At 44.3% G+C, this 20084-nt stretch overlaps 1 protein-coding gene and 1 long non-coding RNA gene across 8 annotated transcripts in view; one reads left to right on the top strand and one right to left on the bottom strand.

The window, feature by feature from the left end:
* TENM2 (teneurin transmembrane protein 2) overlaps positions 1-20084 on the bottom strand; it is a 1294091-nt gene that overhangs the window by 33801 nt on the left and 1240206 nt on the right. For 4 of the 7 annotated variants that reach the window (XM_030927458.1, XM_010358204.2, XM_010358202.2 and 1 more), the window contains 6 exons: positions 18061-18081; positions 14521-14753; positions 12850-13004; positions 10775-11649; positions 3518-3693; positions 1671-1906 (listed from right to left, as the gene is read on the bottom strand). In XM_030927458.1, the coding sequence (XP_030783318.1) occupies positions 1671-1906; positions 3518-3693; positions 10775-11649; positions 12850-13004; positions 14521-14753; positions 18061-18081 (1696 nt within the window). The remainder of the gene's footprint in view (positions 1-1670; positions 1907-3517; positions 3694-10774; positions 11650-12849; positions 13005-14520; positions 14754-18060; positions 18082-20084) is intronic. The other 3 variants (XM_030927459.1, XM_030927460.1, XM_010358206.2) reach the window with 1 other exon arrangement.
* Positions 1831-2949, top strand: LOC104658238. Its single transcript, XR_747405.2, has 3 exons — positions 1831-1916; positions 2003-2068; positions 2358-2949. It is a non-coding gene; the product is annotated as an uncharacterized LOC104658238 (long non-coding RNA).

Here is a 20084-nt window from a genome sequence, read left to right on the forward strand (position 1 = left end):
TTTTGAAAACTTAGTCAAAATGCATAACTGATTTATCAGAGAAAAGGCACGATTACTACTTATAATCAACTTCTACAGTGCAGCATATCAAAAATCAATTACACAGCCCTGAAATCCAGTCATTAAGGATTTAACTACTAATCTCATTCCATTTTTATCTTTAGGAAGATACTGCAGTTTGCAACTTTGCAGATACCAGCAGAGGAAGAAAAACATGAGAGACTGCTGATAACCTAATGTGGAGACTCAAACTTCAGCCAGACAAAGGCGGAATCTTAATATGGTGGGGCCTGGGTCTGCAGGGAGGTCACCTGGGCTGGCTGGATTTTAATCCAGTTACACAGCAAAAGTTATGACCCAAGCTTTGCCGATGCTGAGCCTTCTATTCTCAGGGATTCCAAAGCATTTGATAAACTCCTTGTTCCATTGTTTACTGACTTCCTAGTGCTTGTCTTGTTCTGCAGTTATTTTTATTTATTAGTTTACTTATTATCTGCCCCTCTCTCCCATCTCCCCTCAACCTGAACATAAGGTGCAGGAAGTTAGGGCCTTTGCTTTATACGCCATTAGGTGCACAGCACAGTGCCTGGCTCATAGTAGGTGCTCAATAAATATGTGCTGAATTTGACGAAGATTGGGATCCTCAGTATTCATTCCCCCTCCCCAGGGAAGGGGTTAGCATGATGGTAGGAACTGTTCCCTCTTGGTGACAGATAAGTGACTGGAGCAGAATCCACTCCTGTCGAGATGATCTGGATGACCATGGATAAGCAGGAAGGTGTGTGACATACTGGCAAATGAGTCAGACAGAAAGAGAGACCTGGGGTCGAGTCCTGGCATTGCCCTTTCTAGCCATTGTGTCCTTGGACAGGTAATTTAGCTTCCCTGAGTCTGTGTTTTCTCATCTGAAAAATGGAGGTAGTAATAATTATCCTCATGGAGCTATTGAAAAAGTTAAAATAAGATAATATAAGCAAAGCATTTCACATAGGGTTTACAGTATAATAATCCTCAATTAATGTTATATATTGGTTTTAAAAAGATGTCATGTGGGGCAAGTTGCCTGGTCTGGGAAAACTAAGGTTGGCTAAAACTCCCCACTGAGGTTCAGTTGTTACTTCCTCTTGGGAAATCTTCCCTGAACCTCTCAAGCGGAGTGACATCCCCTCTGGGATCCCATCAGGCCCTGCATGTACCTCTGTCTTTTCACTTAACCTGTGATCATCCTGTGTCTGCATATTTTATCAGACTCTCGATTCCTTGAGTGCAAAGAACATACTTTAAAAGTTGTGTTCTTCCAGTACTTAGCAAATTACTCGGCACATAGTAGGCACGAACACCAGTTCATTGGTTGACTTGGCCAGACAGTGAAAATTGAGGAAGAAGACAGCAAGTGTGAAAAGCAGACCAAAGCCGTCTCTAGTTACAGCATAATGTAAATCCCCATAGCAGGAAATGGCCGACTTTTTCAGTCCTAGGAAATGGAGAATGTTTTCCCCAAGGTATGAGTCCCAAAGGGAAATGGATTCCATTTTCTGAGCGAAGAGTTTGCCTTTTCTAGGGAATAAAGGAGTATTAGAGGCTTTGAAGCTGGGAAACTTTCTCAGCTCTGTGAGGAAAGGGTGTATCCCCTCCCACTCTGTGGTAACAGATTGGGTGGAACCACTTACCCGGAGCTTCCTGCCAAAGATGGTGACTTTGCCTTTAATCTGTTCCTTTCTTAGGCGCCACTCAATGGAGTTTAAGCCATTCTCCATAGGCAGGGAGATGTTGCAGCGTCCAATGGTGGGGGTGATGGTGCCTGCTAGGACATGGGGCTCACTGTGGAAGCTGACACCCATCCCATTAGCATACATCACCCGCAGGGTACCATTATTACAGAGCTGGTAGCTGTTCCGCACTTGATCTGGAAGAATGTAAGTGGGGGTGGGGATAGGGAAATAAATTATCCACTCTATTAGTCAGAAGAGAATAGAACCCCTATTTTTTTTTTTTTTTATAGGTTTCCATGGTACTTTGCAGTCATCAGTCTAAGGCTGCCTTCAATTAGCACACATACCATGTGAAGGTAAGTAGCAGAGATACTACTGATCCATGTAAAGAAAAACATAATATGTGGCACTCCAGAAGTAATTATGCCGTGATGTTTCTTTTACTCACTGAAGACTATTAATAGCACGTTTAAACATTTAAAGATGTCTATTGCCTACACAATTTGTGTCAATCAAATTCCCAAACCTTAACATATATATTTTAGCTTATACCAAAAAAAAAAAAAAAAAGAAAAAAAAAGAAAGGTAAATGACTTCAATTTTTTCCCCCTTTGCCTGCCATCTAACCCAAGGTTGCTGGTCTAGTCACAGGTCAGATCCACTGCAAATCAAAGCCCAGGATTCTTCAAGAAAATCGAGAGAAGAATCAACCTTCCCCATCCTCATGCTTTTACTGCTGACTGCATCTGATACCACCTCCACTCAAGAGAACTCTGAAGAGACTCAAACACATGAGGGAGATGGAGCCAGTGGATGCCAATAATGTGTTTATCTTCCCCAGTGGAAACTACACGAGTCAATCAGACTTCTGACCTTTTCCTTTATCGAAAAGTTACAGGAAGGAAATGTGAGTCAGAGACTCCTTTTACAGATACACTACTTCCTGATTGTCTGGGCAAAGGAGCTGGCCTGGGTTGGCCTCTGAGATGTCAGCTTTTGGGGCAGTGAGCAAGTGTGTACCTGTCGCTCCTGTGACTCCAGCCATCATGCAGAAGGACAGAATCTACATCATTAATCATTTGGCAGAGCAGAAATAGAGTCATTGAAACAGGCTCTGCTGTGGGATAATAGTCCAGAAATGTCACCATTTATCTACAGAGAGGACACTTTTATCCTCTGACAACAGGCTAGCCCACCGACATTGTATCTTAATTAAAAGAAAAATTAATCAGCACAATTCATTTTCTTGCCAGCCCCAGTGCTTGCCCCGGACTGCAAAAAATGTCTAATAGAAACAGTAACCACAGGGTGGTCAGAGACCTTTGAGATCCCAGTCTTGGGGAGAGAATGTTAAACAGCTCCAGTCCCAGGACAACCAACTCATCAAACAAATGCTTAAAAAAAAGAATCTGAAATCTAGTGGTGGGCCAGGAGAATAAATGTCCTTTGAGACGATAACTATGTGTTTCGGGTTAGTGGGGAGAGGTGGTGATGGAAGGATAAGAGGTAGGGAGAGAGTATGTGGGGGAGAAATGGACATTTTCAGATAACTATGTAGATAGTTCAAATATCCAGACATTTGGTTGGGTGTAGATGACATTCTGCTGTATCTTATTAAGTCATTTTCTACTAGATAGACCTCTTATAGAGTTAGTTTGCTGTGGACACTTGAATAAAACAGAAAGCTGAGGGGTACGCTGGGTCTCTGGAAGTCATCCCAGGCTGGGTAACTCACACATTGGGCTTGGCTGGGTTCTGGGTCTGTGGGTGAGTTTGGCGGTAGGTTGGTACGGGTGGAGGCTCACCTTGTACCACTGTGTAGGAGGCCTCTACTGAAGACAGGTTGGTGATGACAGTGACATCATCATCACGGTTGGAGTTCTCAATGTCAATGGTAATAGATTTCTCCATTTCCCGGTGCAGACTGGTTACCACCCCCGTGGGGCGCGTCACATTGGTCAGGCGGCCTTCGTGGTCATAGCTGGGGGGAGATAAACACTGGTTAGCAGCAGTCATTGGGGCTGAAAATATTCCCAAGACTCATAGGGCCAGGGAAAGAGAGAGCTGGAAAGGTAGGTTGGCTGGGTGGCGCATCTCACTGAGGCCTCTTGTCACAGTCAAAACCCCATTATGCCCTGAGAAACAGCGGTGATGCTTTCTTCTACCCGCTGATATAACTGACTTCAGATCCTGGAAAACATTTCACCTGGTCTCAGACTTCCTCTAGTTAAAGAGAACAGCCACTTGTGAGCTTCTCTTGCTTTTCTTTTTCTCTTCTTACCTTGAGATGGAGTCTCACTCTGTCCCAGGCTGGAGTGCAGTGGTGCAATCTCCGCTCATTGCAACTTCCACCTCCGGAGTTCAAGCAATTCTCCTGCCTCAGCGTACCAGGTAGCTGGGATTACAGGCATGCACCACTATGCCCGGCTAATTTTTGTATTTTTTTGTAGAGATGAGGTTTTGTCATGTTGGCCAGACTGGTCTCGAACTCCTGACCTCAGGTCATCTACCTGCCTTGGCCTCCCAAAGTGCTGGGATTATAGGCGTGAGCCACACACCCAGCCTTCTCTTGTTTTTAATTTAGGTGTTCTACAAAGCCACCAAACTAATATTCCCAAAATATCAGTTTCACCATGTTAGTTCTCTGCTGAACAAACCACACTCTTTTCCCATTGGTTGCTCAATCAAATAAAAATCTGGCTATTTGAGACCTTCCATGCCCCGAGTCTTCTACTGGGGTCCAACCTTGTCTCCCTCATCACCTTCTAGGCCTCTGGACAGTCAGCCTGTGCCAAATGCCACCTGCACATGTTAGCTCAGCACAGAAGGCCTGGCTGCATGGAACCTGTTCTTTGGTCCCCAAACCACCATGGCTCCACTTCCCATGCAGCCTTCTTAGACAATTTCCCAATGACCATTAGTTAGCACCGAAGTCTAGGGACACCAGTGATCGTGCCCTACTGTCTGCAAATGGCCTGACATTGGGGCCTCCTTCTTTATGTATATGTGTCATCTGTCCTCTTTTCTTACACTGTGGAGTTTTCTCCCTGCATCACCTCTAGCAAGAAGCCTGGTTCTATTTGGGACAGCCTTTCCCCACTTTGGAAGATTCACTATACTCTGAGAGCTGGGCCCTTCTCACATCTCAGAAAGGAAAGCAGGCTTGTTTCCAGGTCTGCATGTAGAGGCCTTTGAGCTCTCCCAGATGAGTTTTGTTACTGGAGGAGGAAGGGGAGGAAGAAGACGGAGCTCTGAAGACATTTTGCTTGGAGGGTGAAAAAGAAGGAAAAGTGGCTCGACCCCTGGGGGTTACTCCCTTTGGACTGGGGAGAGGGAAAAAGCTGGCAGGTTCTGAGGGATGGGAACTGGAGCTTGTGCAGCACATGGGGATGGGGGTGTCCTCAGAGAAGCATCCCTGTGGGGACGGCCTGTGAGCAATGGAAAGGACCACTGTGGCCTGTTTGACATTGTCGCTTAGGGCTTAGGATGACAACATCAAAGACAGAGAGCACTCAGGAAATGATTTTGGAATAAAGAATTGCAGACCTGGCTCAGGCTTTCAGGGATCTGAGAAACTTTGCTTCTGGGAAGAACTGGAAGCAGTGAAGCTCTGCAGAAATTTGAAAGCTGAGAGTGCAATCACATTAAGCTGGACACCGGGCTGTGTAAAGGTGCTGGGGGAGAGAGGAGGGAGATCTTGGAGCAGGAATCTCTGTGAGCTCAGAATCCACCCCTATCACTTGCCCAGAGCCCCAGGCAGGGGGTGGCGCAGACCATGCACTCCCTGGAAAGCCCTGGTGTTGTAACCAGGGATGGGGACTCAGGTCTGCTAAATCGACAGGGCTCCTCTGTGTTTTCTTACCTGCTAAAGAAATCACTTCTCAGGCAGGGGGAAAAAGGTGCTATTTACAATAGTGACTAATTAGAACAACCTAGATGTTCCTTGATGGGAGATTCATGAAATAACTGATGATCAATCCATAAAGTGGAAACCTACGAAGCCATCAAGATTGGCAACATCGGTTTCTATTTATTGGCATAGACAATCTACACACGTTGAGTGGAAGAGTGGGGTACCAAATATACTCCCCTGACAGTAGCTATTTTTTCAGAGAGGGGTAAAAAGTATCAGTATCTATATGGAGCAGAAATTCTCTGAAAATATAGACATTTAAATGTTAATGGTGGTTTTGCTGTGTGGAATTTTGACTAATCTTCATTTTCTTCTTTGCATTTTCTCATAATTTAGAAATTACTTATAATCAGCCGGGCGTGGTGGCTTGTGCCCGTAATCAGTCCCAGCACTTTGGGAGGCTGAGGCGGGTGGATCACGAGGTGAGGAGACTGAGACCATCTTGGCCAACATGGTGAAACCCTATCTCTACTAAAAATACAAAAATTAGCCGGGCGTGGTGGCACACGCGTATAGTCCCAGCACTCAGGAGGCTGAGGCAGGAGAATCGCTTGAACCCTGGAGGCAGAGGTTGCAGTGAGCTGAGACTGCACCACTGCACTCCAGCCTGGCAACAGAGCAAGACTGTCTCAAAAAAAGAAAAAAAAGAAATTATTTGTAATCAATACTTTCATGTTTAATAAGCAGAAACAAAAGGTATTTAAAATCAGAAAACAAAGCAATTCTAAGTATTTGGGTATGCAGTGTCTAGTGCGGTACTCAGTAACAGACAGTTTCTCCTCCTGCTGACAAGTACATTCTCTGGGACCAGGTCAAGGATTTTAATTCCAATCCACTGTAGTTTGGGGACACTTACAATGCATAGGCTTGCTGAGTTTCCTTATGAGAGAAGTAGTAGGAACTGGAGTTTCTACTTTCGGGAACAGAGCTTTAGGGTAGGGGCTAGAATCTTATGGACCAAAGGGAGAAAACCAGATTTTTCTTTAACTTTTAAGAAGATTCAGCTGCCTCCAGCTCTACTTACTTCCCCCAAGGAGCGTCTTCAGATGTAGGTCTTTTTGCAAATGACTACATGTAGGAGTGAAGCGCTAAAAGTTCCAGCAATGGGATCTCAATGCCAACCCAATGGAACTGGCCCAGCTTGGCTGGAGTGGGGCTGGAGGCTGCCTTTGATTTATGTAGTCAATAAATATTCATCAAGCACCTGTGATGTGTCAAACACAGTTCAAGGCACTGGATATATGACTGGGAAGAAAATGGAGCAAAATTCTTGCACTCATGCTAGCTGAAAAGGGCAAAACTAAACCAAGGTAGAAAATAGACAGCATGTCAGATGGTGAGTAATAGGTGCTAGGGACTAAAATAAAGAAGGGAGAGAGTGGAGAAAGAGAGAGTATAGGGAGTAGAAGTGTAATTTTAAGGACAGTACTGTTCTTTTCAAGAATGCAGATTGACCTTCCCTAGTCTGGGAACTTAGCAGGCATGATAGCGTTTCCAAAGAGCATTCCGTATCAGCTCCATTTCTGCCTAACTCTTCACTTCCCAGGACAAAGACGAGAGAGAAAGGCAATTTTTAAAGGGGCCCATTCCAGCCTTCATGAGTTGCATGGCAGCTTCTTCTGTAAAATCACTCTTGAACCCCACACCATGGGAAGTCAACTTCCATCTTTTCCTTTGATCTGACATTTGCCCCTTCCCCGGTTGCTGGATTGGGAGAAGTTGAACATGACTAAAAAGGCTCTTTATCATTTCTCTCTTCTGGAGGACCTCTCTTTAAGGGTGATGTGTTTTCTGCCCCGCTGATGTGTTTTGCTATGGCAGACTCTGCTCCTGCAGGGGATGGGAGACCAGCAGGCAGCACTGGGAGGTGGGAAGAGAGCAGGAGAAATGCAAAGTGAGGTATTACAAAAACCTAATGTGCAAGCTGCATTCTTTAATTCTGCTTTTCCAAAATAAGTCTCTATCTGTCTGACTCTTGTAACCGCTATACAGTTAGTTGAGTGAAACCTGAAGGGTAGGAAGGAGACAGAGGTGTGCTTAATAATTCCTCTAAAATCCCATTAGCCTATACTCTGAGTTAAACTTCTATATGACAAGTGCTTTGCTAATTTCTAAAAACATATTATCTCAGTGGATTAGCATAGGGCTCCTGTTAATCTGCATTTTTATCCCCATGTGACAGATCAGACATTGAAGCTCAGAGAGGTTAAATAATGTGTCCAACGTCAATCAGTAAGTATACGGCAGAGAAAGACTCCTCACCCCGTCATCCTGATGCTAAGACCCAGGAGCTTTCTGGTATAAGATGCTGCCTTTTGGGGAAGACTGTGAAAACCTGAGTTCCCTCAGGGATGTAACTAGATCAGGATACTTCTTCTATCAAGACCCAGTGGCCTGCATCTGGGGAAATCTTAATTCCAAGGTTGGATGTCCTGGAAGTTTCTGGAACTGGCTGATCATAAAATGGGTCCAGGAAGATTTGATAGGGTTATTTTTTCCTACCTCTCTCTCTCCTGCTTCCAGAGTCATTGATGGGATGGCCTTATTGAGTTACATCTTCCCAAAAATTCAGGAACAGTTCCCATGTGGAGTCTGAAGGTGGAGTTACAAATTCCATTCATAGCCCTGCTTTATGATGCTGGTGTGCAATACAAAGAAAGCTGGGCTTGGAGATCTGGATTCCAGTTCTGCTTCACTACCGACTCCCTGTGTGGTCTCAGGGGAGTCCCTTCAATTCTCTGAGCCTCAGTTTCTTTAGCCATAAAATGGGGATAATCGAATCCATATTTAGACAGTCATTGTGACAACAGATGCTTCTCTACCTCGTGTTCTATGCAGAAAAAAAGATATGGCCACTCTTCCCACCTACAGGGGGATTTGTTACCCGCCCCCATAACAGAGTGGGAAGAGAGGAATCCCCCTAAGGAAGCTCTCATTGAAGGATAAATTGTTTTCTTCCTTCCTTCCTTCCTTCCTTCCTTCCTTCCTTCCTTCCTTCCTTCCTTCCTTCCTTCCTTCCTTCCTTCCTTTCTTTCTTTCTTTCTTTCTTTCTTTTTTTTTTTTTTTTTTTACAGTGTCCCTCTGTCACCCAGGCTGGAGTGCAGCTGCGTGATCTCAACTCACTGCAAACTCCACCTCCTGAATTTAAGTGATTTTCATGCCTTTGCCTCCTGAGTAGCTGAGCCTACAGGTGTACACCACCATACCTGGCTAACTTTCGTATTTTCAGTAGAGATGAGGTTTTTCCATGTTGGCCAGGCTGGTCTCAAACTGCTGGCCTCCAGTGATCCTTCTGCCTCGGCCTCCCAAAGTGGAGAGATTACAGGCATGAGGCATCACTCCCGACCAGGACAGACTGTTTTCTAGTAGCCTCACAGCCTCTGTGTGGTTTTCTTCATCACGCTTTCTCTAAAGTTTTGGCTAAGGCTATGCAGTGTTGGTCTTGACTGCACTGCCCTGACAGGAGGTGAAGTTGTGTCTAATTTTTAAATTGGCTGTGCGTCTGCCAGTTGGCTGATGATGTGCCAAAAGTGCCATCGAACAAAAAGAACTCACCATCTTTTTAGGTAGAAAAGAAAACCTTATACATTTGAACCCCACAATGGAGAATTTGTGGTCACTGGATTTATCAACATTCTGAAAAGAAGGGCAGCTTATCAAATTAAGATAAAAAATTATTCAGTTTCAATGTAACTTCTGAACATTTTAAAACACATTTATGAATCATACCTATGTTTTCATTAAACTAGGGACACTTTCTGGAAAATACTTTCCGTTTTAGACTTCAGACCTGTGGATGCACTTGAGCCCAAGCTTCTTTATGGCAGTCTCTAAACCAGGCCCAGTTCAGGCTGGCCTCCCTGAGAATGATGTTTTTTCCCCTCTTTCAGGAGAGCCAACAAATTGTTTCTGAAATGTATTAGGTCTTCGGGTGAAACTGTCAGAAAGAGGTTTCCTCGGAAGAGGAAAATCCCGGAGGTGTTTGGGTGAGTGTATAGCTTCAATCTAACTCGGTGTGAGAGCCAAGGACGACACTCAGATGGTACCCTAGAGGGCAGAATCACTAGCTGGTGAAGTCTGATCAAACCCCCAGTGTCCCGAAGGTATTAAGATGCTTCAGAAGTCTGAGAAAGAGTTGCCCCAAGAAGAAAGTCAGAACCAGGGAAAGCAATTCTTCTGCAATGCAGCAAATATCCAGCAGGTGGCAACAGCTTCCTTTTACATTCTCCCAAGACCATTGGCATACAATCAGGAAGTAAACATTGCTGGATTTAGGAATGATCAACAATGAGGTTTTCTGTTCTCCCTGTTGTCCCCTTTTTTTTCTCTGTGCCAACTCTCCCTAACTTATGACATTATCTGCTAGCAGCAGCATCCAGACAAAAAGCAAGCAAGGACTCCAAGTACGTAGGGGTTAACACACTCCTTCATCACCTAGGAGAGCCAGATATTTATAAATTCTGCTCCAGTATCAGCCAGCCATTGGGAGAATCATGCCTAGTAACTTCCTCCAACCAGCATCCCACCATTAGTACTTACAGCAGCAGGGACTTTGACCAAGAACTGCCTGCAGGAGCTAGGAAAAACAGCTTTTTGCAAAATAAGCGTCAGGACTATTAAGTATGAGATAATTGTTAGGGGAAATATGACCAGCTCTCGCATCTTTTAATATACCTAACGCTTTATCTGTATCGATCTGCTTCTGCTAAGGAGGAAATTCAGAGTTTATCTACCTGTCTGTGCAATCAAGTGTGTTGCTGGACCTATTGGCAAATTACAGGAGCCCCACTGGGATCTTGCCTTTTAGGTTCTAATTTCCGCACCCATGGCAAACATGAATAATCAGCAAAGTTAATCAACGCTTTACCTCCTAGGTGCTGTGCGTGTCCAATATCCTGAAATTTGAACGGCAAGCAGGCAACAGGAATTCCCAACTCTAGTAGGGAGGATGCTCAATATCAGAGACCCAATGGAGCAAATCATTTTAGAGTCAGGGAGAGGGGACATGAATATCTTGAGACCATAAGACATCATTAAAGTTAGAAAGACAACATGACAAAGCAATTTAAAAAGCTACACGAACGACCAGTCCTGATGCCAGCTAGAACAAGGGAAGGGCTCTTCAGAGATGCTTTACAAACCCACTTACTCATAGAAAGTCGTCCATCCTGTTTCATCGCTCTTGGTGGCCAGGAGCCCAGTGTTCCCATCATAGGTCATGAGGCCAAGCTCCAGGTTCTGTGTGGACACGACTTTGAGGCCTCCATTGGTGCCCAAGGTGAGGGTGATGATCTGATTGTCAGGCATGAGCAGGTGACGGGGCATGCCACTGCTGTCCCGACGGATCTTCAGGGAATTCCCATTATTGTCAATCAATTCAGTGACATCATTGTCAGCACTATATGTGAAATTGTACAAGTACTCCCCTGTCACCAGGCTTACAGTGTATTGGTGGATGCCATCAGCATTAAAGACATATAACTCCTGCTCTCCGGGGGATGCAGCCTCATACTGGTTGAAGGCATTAAGAACGGGCTTGTTCTTGCTGACCGCCCTGATCCGAATATTTCCAAGGTCTGCAATGTAGATGGTACCATCTGGAGCTACAGCTAAGGATGATGGGGAATTCAAGATGGCATCAGTCGCATAGGCATCATCTCCTGAATAGCAGTTGCAGTTGACATCGTTTTTGCAGTCGCAGTCTGAGGCTGCCCCAGCTAAAAGGCAGATCTCCCCATTGGTTGTTACCTGGCGTAGACGGTTAATCTTCTTCTCGTCTGTCTCAGTGATATAGAGGACCCCAGTGTGAGAAATGGCAATGGCGCTGGCTGACTCCAGGGCAGAGTGAATGGCTAGTTTGCTGAGTGAGTAGTCAATGCCAGGAACCTGGCAGTGCATGGGGCGTCCTGCAATGATGCTGACTTGGTGGTTCTCGGTAATTCGAAGGATGACATTGTTCTCTAGAACATACAAGGAGTTATCCATGGGATTGACAGCAAGGTCTGTTGGCCACTCCAGACGAACCTGTGGATGATATGGTATCAGATTAAAGAACAGCCTTTAATATGTCCAACGTTTAACTGTAGGGCACTTACTGGTTTTATGTATCTAGGAAAAAAGTCAGCTTTTTAATAACACACTGTAATAGAAATGCTCTTCATTGAACCAGCTGCTCATTGCCCATGATGAGTGGGTGTGATGGAGAAGAAGAGATAATGTAACATATATTTCCTACCATGTCACCTGCCATGACCAGAACAGGCCATCAGCTCTACCTATGATGCTGCTTCTCAGCTCCAGATGGTTGGACCAACATCAGAGCTGTCATATATGGTTGCACAGGTAGTTCACTACAAAAGAGACCATGCCATCCAGCCCATACTCTGCTCTCCAAGCAGATGCCGGGAAGCTATGTTCATTTGGAGGTGGCACCTGTATCTAATTCACAAAAAGGAGCCATGTGGCTTGGAAGGTGGCTCTGATCAAAGGGGAGCCAAAGTGCAGGCTCGCCAGCAAACTACAACTTGAGTATCTGCGTTAAAAAATAAACTGAACCAAACACATCTTTCCTCTGTGGAATTTGAAATAAAAATCTCAGTAGCAAGTTGTCTGTTGTGGAACTTGAGCTGAAATTTATGAGGTTGGCCAAGGGTTGAAAAGGCCGTTGTAGAAAGGCTGAACGTATATTCCAGGCTGTCTGAGAACAAATGCTGTACATTTGAGTGAGCCTCTGTTCTCTGCCTCTGTAAGAGCCCAAACTAAACACACACTTTGGGTGATATTGTAGAGGGCTCTGCTTTAGTTACTACTGCACAAAGTAAAGGTTTATATAGTGAGGATGCAGTCATTTCAGATTAACAGGGAAGTTCTGATTGACATATAACACTGTACAGTACATTCTCAAACCTGCAATAATGATGGAGAAGGGAGGTAATTACATAGCAACTTCTACCCTGTAATCTGCCACGGCTGGAGTATGTCACTGGCTCCACTTTTCTTAACAGAATTTTCCCTCTCTCTTACTCTCTCTCTCTCTCATACCTATCTGACATTTTCCATTCCATCTTACTGTTTAGCTCATCTCAGGCTTTCTCCAAACAACCCCGTGATCTGTATCTGTATCTCCCCTTCCTATTCCACTTCCAAACCAATCAGGAAGCAGGTAAGAAGCTCAGGCCAAGAGGCAGGTGTTGTTTAGTGAAGAGAAGTAAGAAAGAGTCTCACCTGGGCTACATCCATGCTGGAATCACAGCTCAGCGGCCGGACAGCAGTGAGGTCATTGGAGCCCAGCAGGGTGGAGATGATTCCATTCTGGTCGACCTTTCGGATCATGGTGGCATCAACAAAGTACATGAGCCCGTTCTTGTCTACTGCAATACCTGAGCAAGACAAGCAGTGTGGATTTATCTCTTGGAAAGGGGTAGGATTGTGGGGTAGAGGTGGGAGATGAGATGCCTTGCTGAGCACTCTCTGCTTAGACCAGAGACCCTACTGGAACTGATTAGTACCCTCAGAGCAGTGGTTCTCAGCCTTCTAAGGCAAGATCCTTTCTCATGGGCACTGTGCTGGGATTTGTAGAGTTCCTGGGGTGCTGGCTATATCACCACCCTCTTCCCTGCAACTGATGAAAGCATGCTTCTTGGACTGTAAATGAACCAAGGCTGCAAATGAATGAAGCAGGAAATAACTTTGCATCTGCTCTCTTTAGAAAAGAAGTTATTTCTGAAGTTCATTACCCTAAACATTATTAGTAGTAACTGACTTAAATATACTTCACAACTGATTGCAGCAGTAAGGTTGAGAAACTATGATTCTTGTAGTTACAAACTCCTAATTCAAGGTGTATGCTTCAGGAAGTATTCCCAGTTAAGCCTGACGCCAATCAGCACTTCAGTGCCCCAGGGGGACACTGCGGCCTAGCATTCCCTTGTTGCAGCAGGGCTGGAAAGGCACAGATATGGCTTCTATTTATTTTGTGTCTTTGCCCCAGTGCCCAAGTACAAGGCTTTGCCTCCTTAATCCATGCTGCCCTGCTGCTTTCACAGTAGCTAAAAATGCTAACAGGAGTTGGACTCTCAGATAATTGCTCCTTAATGTTAAGTGTTTTTAGTCCTTTTCAAATAGAGACCCATGGGTTCCCAGAACTTCTCCATCCTGGACTCCTGGAAATTATACCCATTCTTAATTACTACCATTTATTGGGCATTACAACATGTGAGGCAGTGCACTTTAGACTTCATACACATTTGCTGTCTATCACGAAAATCTGGGCGTGGCCAGAGGCCCCTGGCTGGGCTTTGTTTTGTCTCCAGCCCACACAGCTGGCACTCTGGCTCATGGAGCCAGGATTTCCTCTGATTTTCTGTGACTGGCAGCCGTCAGAAATCTCCAGGCGCAATCCCCTTCACTTTCCATTTGGAGCCTATGTGCATGATAAAGTTTACTTCAAATAAATAAATAACTAAGTTTTTCTTTTTCTTTTCTTTCTTTTTTTTTTTGAGACGGAGTCTCGCTCTGTTGCCCAGGCTGGAGTGCAGTGGCGTGATCTCAGCTCACTGCAAGCTCCGCCTCCTGGGTTCACACCATTCTCCTGCCTCAGCCTCCCGAGTAGCTGGGACTACAGGCGCCCACCACCATGCCCGGCTAATTTTTTAATAATTTTTAGTAGAGATGGGGTTTCCCTGTGTTAGCCTGGATGGTCTCGATTTCCTGACCTCATGATTGGTTTTCTTTTTAAACACCCATCCACACACCAAAGCAATCTATCTGAGTTAAATGATTATAGGGAAAGCTATGTTTTGGACTGCTGGGCTTAGTTACGTTCTGATAAAAAGAAAGCCAAGATGGTGGCAAAGCTTTATCTGGGGCGTGGGACTCTTCCTTGATGGCCTTTACCTCTCGGGCTCATCAGGGTTGCATCTATGGCCTTCCCTCCGTCCCCACAGCGGGCTTCATCAAAGGGCAGACACTGCTCTCCAGTCCCTGCCACAACTTCCGAATTCCCAGCCAGGTCTTTGGCTCCACTCAGAGACTTGACGCGGTAGATTCTCCTGCTGTTGGTGTCGGACACGTAGAGCGAGCCGGACACGGGGTCCACTGCCAAGTAGTACTTGTGTGCCGGGTTGTTGCTTTAGTAGGAGAAGCACAAAGAGAAATGAGGAGGGGGCTATGGAGCTGGCTTCTTAGATCAAAGGAATGACAAAAATCCTAGCAAGACGCTTACCTTCTCTAGTGTCTTTCCACTTTAGTGAACTGGAAAGAATCTAACATCAGACTCAGTGTTCTAACACATCATGGTTCTTAGCTACTTCTAATTGGACTTATGCTCCTTATGCTATCAGAGAATTAATTTCCCACCATACCAAACAACTGTTGCTTCATTTAGCCAGTACAAGAGCTCCCACTCCGATCCCGTTTTCGTTAGCGGGATAGTTATTCAAGACCAGTTACAGTCCATGTGTGTGCAGTCTCCTTAATTTCCCCTTAAGGACTTAGTGTATTCTCAAGTGGGATAGAGGAACACTTCCATGTGACAATGTTCTCGTTTTATCCTATGCCTCCAGGGTACTAGACCATTAATACTAAGGCAACCTGGAGTTTTCCTCATTTTATCATGGGAAGCACCCCAGAAACACTCCCAATCTCCAGGCTCAGAGCTTGCTTCTTTACTGCTCTTCAGTGTGCATATGGATAAAGTTGGCATTTAGTGTAAAGACATGTGGGTATCTTGCTGGTACTGTGTCTGGAATCTGAATTACTGGGAGAGGAGATGCACTTTTCAAATCTGGGTAACAGTGAGGTCACAGGCATGAGTCCGGGTCTGCCAGGGCCCTCAGCCACACTAGGGGATTAATACCTTTGTGTGTGTGAAGTGTATTAGGAAGGCGTGAGCCTCCGAGACCTGGGCTGCTTCCACTGCCATGTGTCTAGCTGCCCTGTGTGAGGCTAACTAGGACAGAGTAAGACTTGTAGAAGTGGCTCAGGGCTAAAACACAGGAAACTCAAAACTCAATTCTGACCCAGCTGGTGGTGACCTTGGTTAAGTCATTTGACAGTGTCAGGTCTTAGCTTTTTTTTGGGTAGGGCGGGGCTGGGGGATTAAATCAATCATACTGGATATTGCTAATGTTCCCTCTGGCTCAAAACCTTGCAGTTCTTCCCTTTGTAGTACCTGTCACTGGTTTGAGGTTGGGACCAGAATAGGTGCTTATGTTATTCCTCTACTGGTTATTACAATCACCACCTCTAGAATGCAAGCAGTAATTGCCTTTCTGCCTCAGTGTGGTAGACTATGTTTTGAAATGAGCACAGTCCCCCCCCCTTTTTTTCCCTGCTATTTTATTTTATTTTTCTTAGAGACAGGGTCTCACTGGAGAGCAGTGGCACAATTCTAGCTCACTGCAGCCTGAAATTCCTGGGCTGAAGTGATCCTCCCACCTCAGTCTCCCGAGTAGTTGAAACTACAAGTGCATGCCACCACGCCTGGCTAATTAAAAACTTTTTTTTTTTTTTTGTTTCTGGTACAGATGGGGTCTCACTATGTTGCCCAGGTTGATCTCAAATTCCTGGCCTCAAGAGATCCTCCTGCCTTCGCTTCCCTAAGTGCTGGGATTATAGGTGTAAACCATGCAACCAGCCTTTTCCTATTATTTTTCAATTTTACTTTGGGGTGATGGGAGAACAGGGGCTGGGAGAGGTGGAGGGAAGGTGAGAGAGATGACAGTGTTGGATGCATTTGTCCTGTTGACATTAGCTAGTAAATTACTAATTAAAACACCACCATTTGGGTTCTTCTCTGATTTAAGGAAAAAAAAAAAAAAAAAAAAGAACTAGGAAGCTATTTTTAGGAACAATCTGTGTTGAGTTGAGACCACCTTTCACTCCAGTTTCTATTCAGGTTGCTATTAAGTAAGACACATCCCTGAACTAGAAGTCAAAGTTTTTCTGAAATTCCAGCCCAGATAACTAAAACATAGACTACCTGGGTTCCATTCCTTTCCTTTCCTCTTTTCTTCTTGTTTTTCGGCTATTAAGTCATTAGAGACTATCCATATATGCAAAACAAATTAGGGCAGAAAGGGAAAAATTCGTGCCATTTTTTAATTAGATGCTGCACTCTGTTACTGAATGAACAGTAGCTGGCATGATCAACAGAAGGATCAAGGCATTGCACATCTGTGCCTATCTATGAGAGAGATAATTAATTTTGGACTTTCTAGGGAGCCTGATTTGAGGAAGCTTTTCAAAAGCTCTGGCAGAAGAGCAGGCAATGGAGGGTGTGAGGTCAGTTCTTGCTTGGGGAGACCATTCTTCCTTACGGTCTCATACCTATTCTCTCTAAGATGCTTGCAGAAAAACTCGGGTCAGAGGGACAGCCATGCCTCCACACCTGGGGCTGTGGCGAAGATCACATGAGGTTGGTGAATTTCCTGGAAAAATGTCCTTCCAAGGCATTTCTACTTATTTTTAAAATTTGACTCAAATGGGGTGCCTATAACCAGCCAGTTTTGGGGTGCCTGAGGAGAAAGCAGAGGACTTTTCCAATGCATGGCCTTCCACTCACTGTTATGATCTTGTGCAATTTCACTCTACTTTTTGTCTAATTTTGACCTAATATCATGAAGGAAAGCTGTCCATGTTTCATTTCAAAAAGTGAGCGAAGCATTCCGTTGAGTAGTGGTATAGATTGCTTTGCTTTTTCTCTTCTGCTGAATAAAAATAAGGTGACTTTTCTTTAAGAAAGCTCATGCTATCTCCATTTCAGTGCAGTTCACGTGTGAATGCACGTGTATGTGTGTTTTACACTTTATCTGTGAATTGTCCTAGTGTGGTTTTAAATGATAACCTTGGTTCAATATAATGATCAAGGCGGTTTTGACAAATAATACTTGGTCTCCATCCTTCAAACTATTCAAAAGTGATTTTACTCCACGATAATTCTCAATGCATCTGGCTGTTGGATTCATTCTGACTGGCAGATTGGCAATTAACTTTTTTTTTTTTAAAGATGACCACATATCCAGGGGAAAAAATCATTAATGAGTTGAAAATGAGTTTTTAACCCGTTTCCAGTTCATTAAAGCTTTTGTGAACCCAGTCCAGCATTTACAAAAGCCAGGAGTTTGCCTCAACTGTTTAGCCCAATTATGGACCGCACTGAGCAGTCGGGATAAAAGTTCGCTGAGGGTTCATTATCTTGCACTTGAATCTCCCGGAAATTCTAATTACTGTCAGCTTATTTGGTTGCTTTTTGACTGCATTTCATAATTGCTAAAGCTTATCATATCCACAACACACAATTAGCACATAAAAAAGTTACTATATTTGGTACATAAAAATATACAACATTACACAAGAAGCACAAAACAAAAAAAGCAAACACAAGGAAGCAAACGAACCATATCAAATTATATGGGAAAGAGTTCTTCATCTTACCTATGTTTAAACTCTTTATTTCTTTATAGAAAGAAAACAGAAAGGAAAAAAGAACAAACAGTTAGCGGAAGAATTGATGATAAAGCAAACATAACATTTTTGTTTCTCATATAAAGGGGCCCAAAAAAGGCAGTCTTTTTCTTTTTTCCCCTGTAACTGACAACTCCTGGCTCAATAGCTTGAGAAGTGCCCCTGATTTTGGACTCCTCCCAGACATTGGACAATCTGGACAAGAAAGCTTGAATTCTCTCATCAGCAATGTGACTGTCACAAGACACAGATTTCTATAGGTGAAATATGCCTCCTGACTAAGGAAGGGATGGCAAACATGTTATGTCTTGGGTGCCAACGTGTGTTGACCAGTAATGGCTACTGGGAGTGTGGTGGTAGAAGGATTTTGAAGCCAAATTTAATATCGGCTATAAAGAGTACTGTGACTCACTTGTAACGTCCACTCTGAGTGTGGGAGGGAGGATGGTGACACCTGTACCACTTAGTTGCCATTAGTGTATTTCAGGGTAGAATGAGTACCACCCAAGAGGGAGACCCTGCTCAGAGCCTACTGCAGTTGGGCAAAGGCTGTTGAACCCTAAGACTCTGAACCACTTCCTTTCCCTGCTCCATGTCACCTTCATTGTCCCCTTTTCACTTGGGGTGGGACCCCAAATATGCATTCTTTCTAAAAAGGTAATGTCCAATATTGCAATAACGTCCACAATGAAATTTATAGGTAATAATATCCTCTTGGAATTGGAGTCAAAGACTCCAGTTATCGTTTCTTATCAGAGAACTAGTAAAAATTTTGTTGTTGTTTTAAGAGAAGAAATATATTCAATTTCAATAAGAAAGTGGCTGAAAGTTAACGTGCCAGAGATGAGAAGATGTTAGGGTCTCAAGTAAGGAGAAGGACTCCTGTTCTCGAGGCTTCTAGGCCAAGGTGGAAGAAACCCCTGACCCCTCTTTTCCTTTCAGTTGAGGAGAAAGGCTTCAGGGAAGGGACAAAGAGAGTTTAATGCCCTGATTTCTGCTCAGGTGTAGCTCAGTCCTCTGCCGGGGGCCATCATTAGTGGTGGGTTTGCACAGGGATTACAATTTTATATTTTATTCCAATGTGTTAGTTTTTGCAAAAAAAAAAAAAAAGTTAATTAAATGATGCTGATAACTCCTGAGCTCTGACTGACATAGTGCAATTTAAGACTCATTCTGCAAAGCCTGGTGTGTCAGGGTGGCAGCCGGGAATTCTTGCGTCTATTTTATATTGCTTAATGAAAGTGAAATGTTATCTGCCACCAGTGGTAGTCATATTTGGCTCTTAATTATTGCAATATCAATTTCACTTTTTAAAGTCAAGATTTTGTAAAAATACTGGATGGGATTTGGGTCTGCAGACCTGACCTACTTCTTTCCTAGGAACATCTGCTTTCAGTTGATTAATATAAGATCTATGTTGGAGGAAGGAGAAGGGCAGGGGTGAAGGATCAAGTCGTTGGAGAGTGTAGAGCCTGAATGATCATATGAATATGAGCTTTGGAGAAAGGCTGAGGTCACTGCTATTCCAGTCCAGGATCACAGCAGGCTGGGTGCTTAGCACGCAACAAACCAGAATAACAGCATCACCAAGTCAGTCTATGCAGCTGGGTTCAGATGTCCTACTTACAAGGGATAGGCCTAGGCTTTGTGTGCATGGTTTTAATACCACAGACTCTTTAGGTGAGCCCTTTGAGGAAAAAGTGGTATTTCAGATGGGAGAATTGAGATGCATTAGCTCTTCTTCACACTGCAGAGTCTCAGTGATGTCTCTGCGAAGCCTTCAGGGTCTCTTGTGGCATTCTCAGCCTGACTCTCAGGGCTGCCATCATGCTGTCTGGCGATTTATGTTTGTGTGCCTGTCCCCCTCACTTTTTTGTGAATAGGACATGACTCACTCATCTCTGAATTGCAGGTATTTAGTAGAAGGCCCAGGAGAGAGTTAGGGCTGGAAAAATGGGTTCTTGAGTGAAGGAAGCAAGGAATGAGGCTGCTTC

The sequence above is a fragment of the Rhinopithecus roxellana genome, chromosome 3 (genome assembly GCF_007565055.1).
Source record: "Rhinopithecus roxellana isolate Shanxi Qingling chromosome 3, ASM756505v1, whole genome shotgun sequence".
In the NCBI taxonomy this organism is placed as follows: Eukaryota; Metazoa; Chordata; class Mammalia; order Primates; family Cercopithecidae; genus Rhinopithecus; species Rhinopithecus roxellana.